The following is a 541-nucleotide window of genomic DNA, read 5'->3' on the forward strand; positions in this document are numbered from 1 at the left end:
AGAAGAACCCTCTCCACCATGCGCCAGTGATGCTCTTTTGGAGCTTGCATATACTGCCTCACTTGATTCATAGCAAAACAAATGTCTGGCCTAGTGATGGTCAAGTATATCAGCTTCCCCACAAGCTTCCTATACAGCTTTGGATCATAGAACAACTTTCTGTCTTCAATCTCCCCCTCACGTGGAACCTTGTACCCACCCTCCATGGGCATCTTGGCTGTTCTTCCTCCATACACACCAGCATCCTTCAAGAGATCCAATGCATACTTCCTTTAAGAGATAAACAACCCTTCCTTGGATCTGCATAGCTCAATCCCAAGAAAGTACTTCATCTCTCCCAAATCCTTTATATCAAATACTGATTTCAGAAACTCCTTGGTGGCTCGGATTCCTTCCTTATCACTGCCTGTTATGATGATGTCATCCACATACACAAGCAAAACAATGATGCCTGAGAGAGTATTGAGAGTAAAGAGAGTGTTATCAAGCTCGGCCTTCCTGAAGCCTCTACCATTCAGTGTTGTGCTTAGCTTATTGTACC

General features: G+C 44.2%; 1 protein-coding gene across 1 annotated transcript in view; it reads right to left on the reverse strand.

Moving 5' to 3' along the window:
- LOC106338275 overlaps window positions 1-541 on the reverse strand; it is a 1,866-nt gene that overhangs the window by 203 nt on the left and 1,122 nt on the right. The window contains exons 3-4 of the mRNA XM_013777295.1: window positions 360-451; window positions 9-245 (exon numbers count right to left, since the gene is read on the reverse strand). Coding sequence (XP_013632749.1) covers window positions 9-245; window positions 360-451 — 329 coding nt within the window. The remainder of the gene's footprint in view (window positions 1-8; window positions 246-359; window positions 452-541) is intronic.

Source organism: Brassica oleracea, chromosome C1 (genome assembly GCF_000695525.1).
Source record: "Brassica oleracea var. oleracea cultivar TO1000 chromosome C1, BOL, whole genome shotgun sequence".
NCBI lineage: Eukaryota > Viridiplantae > Streptophyta > Magnoliopsida > Brassicales > Brassicaceae > Brassica > Brassica oleracea.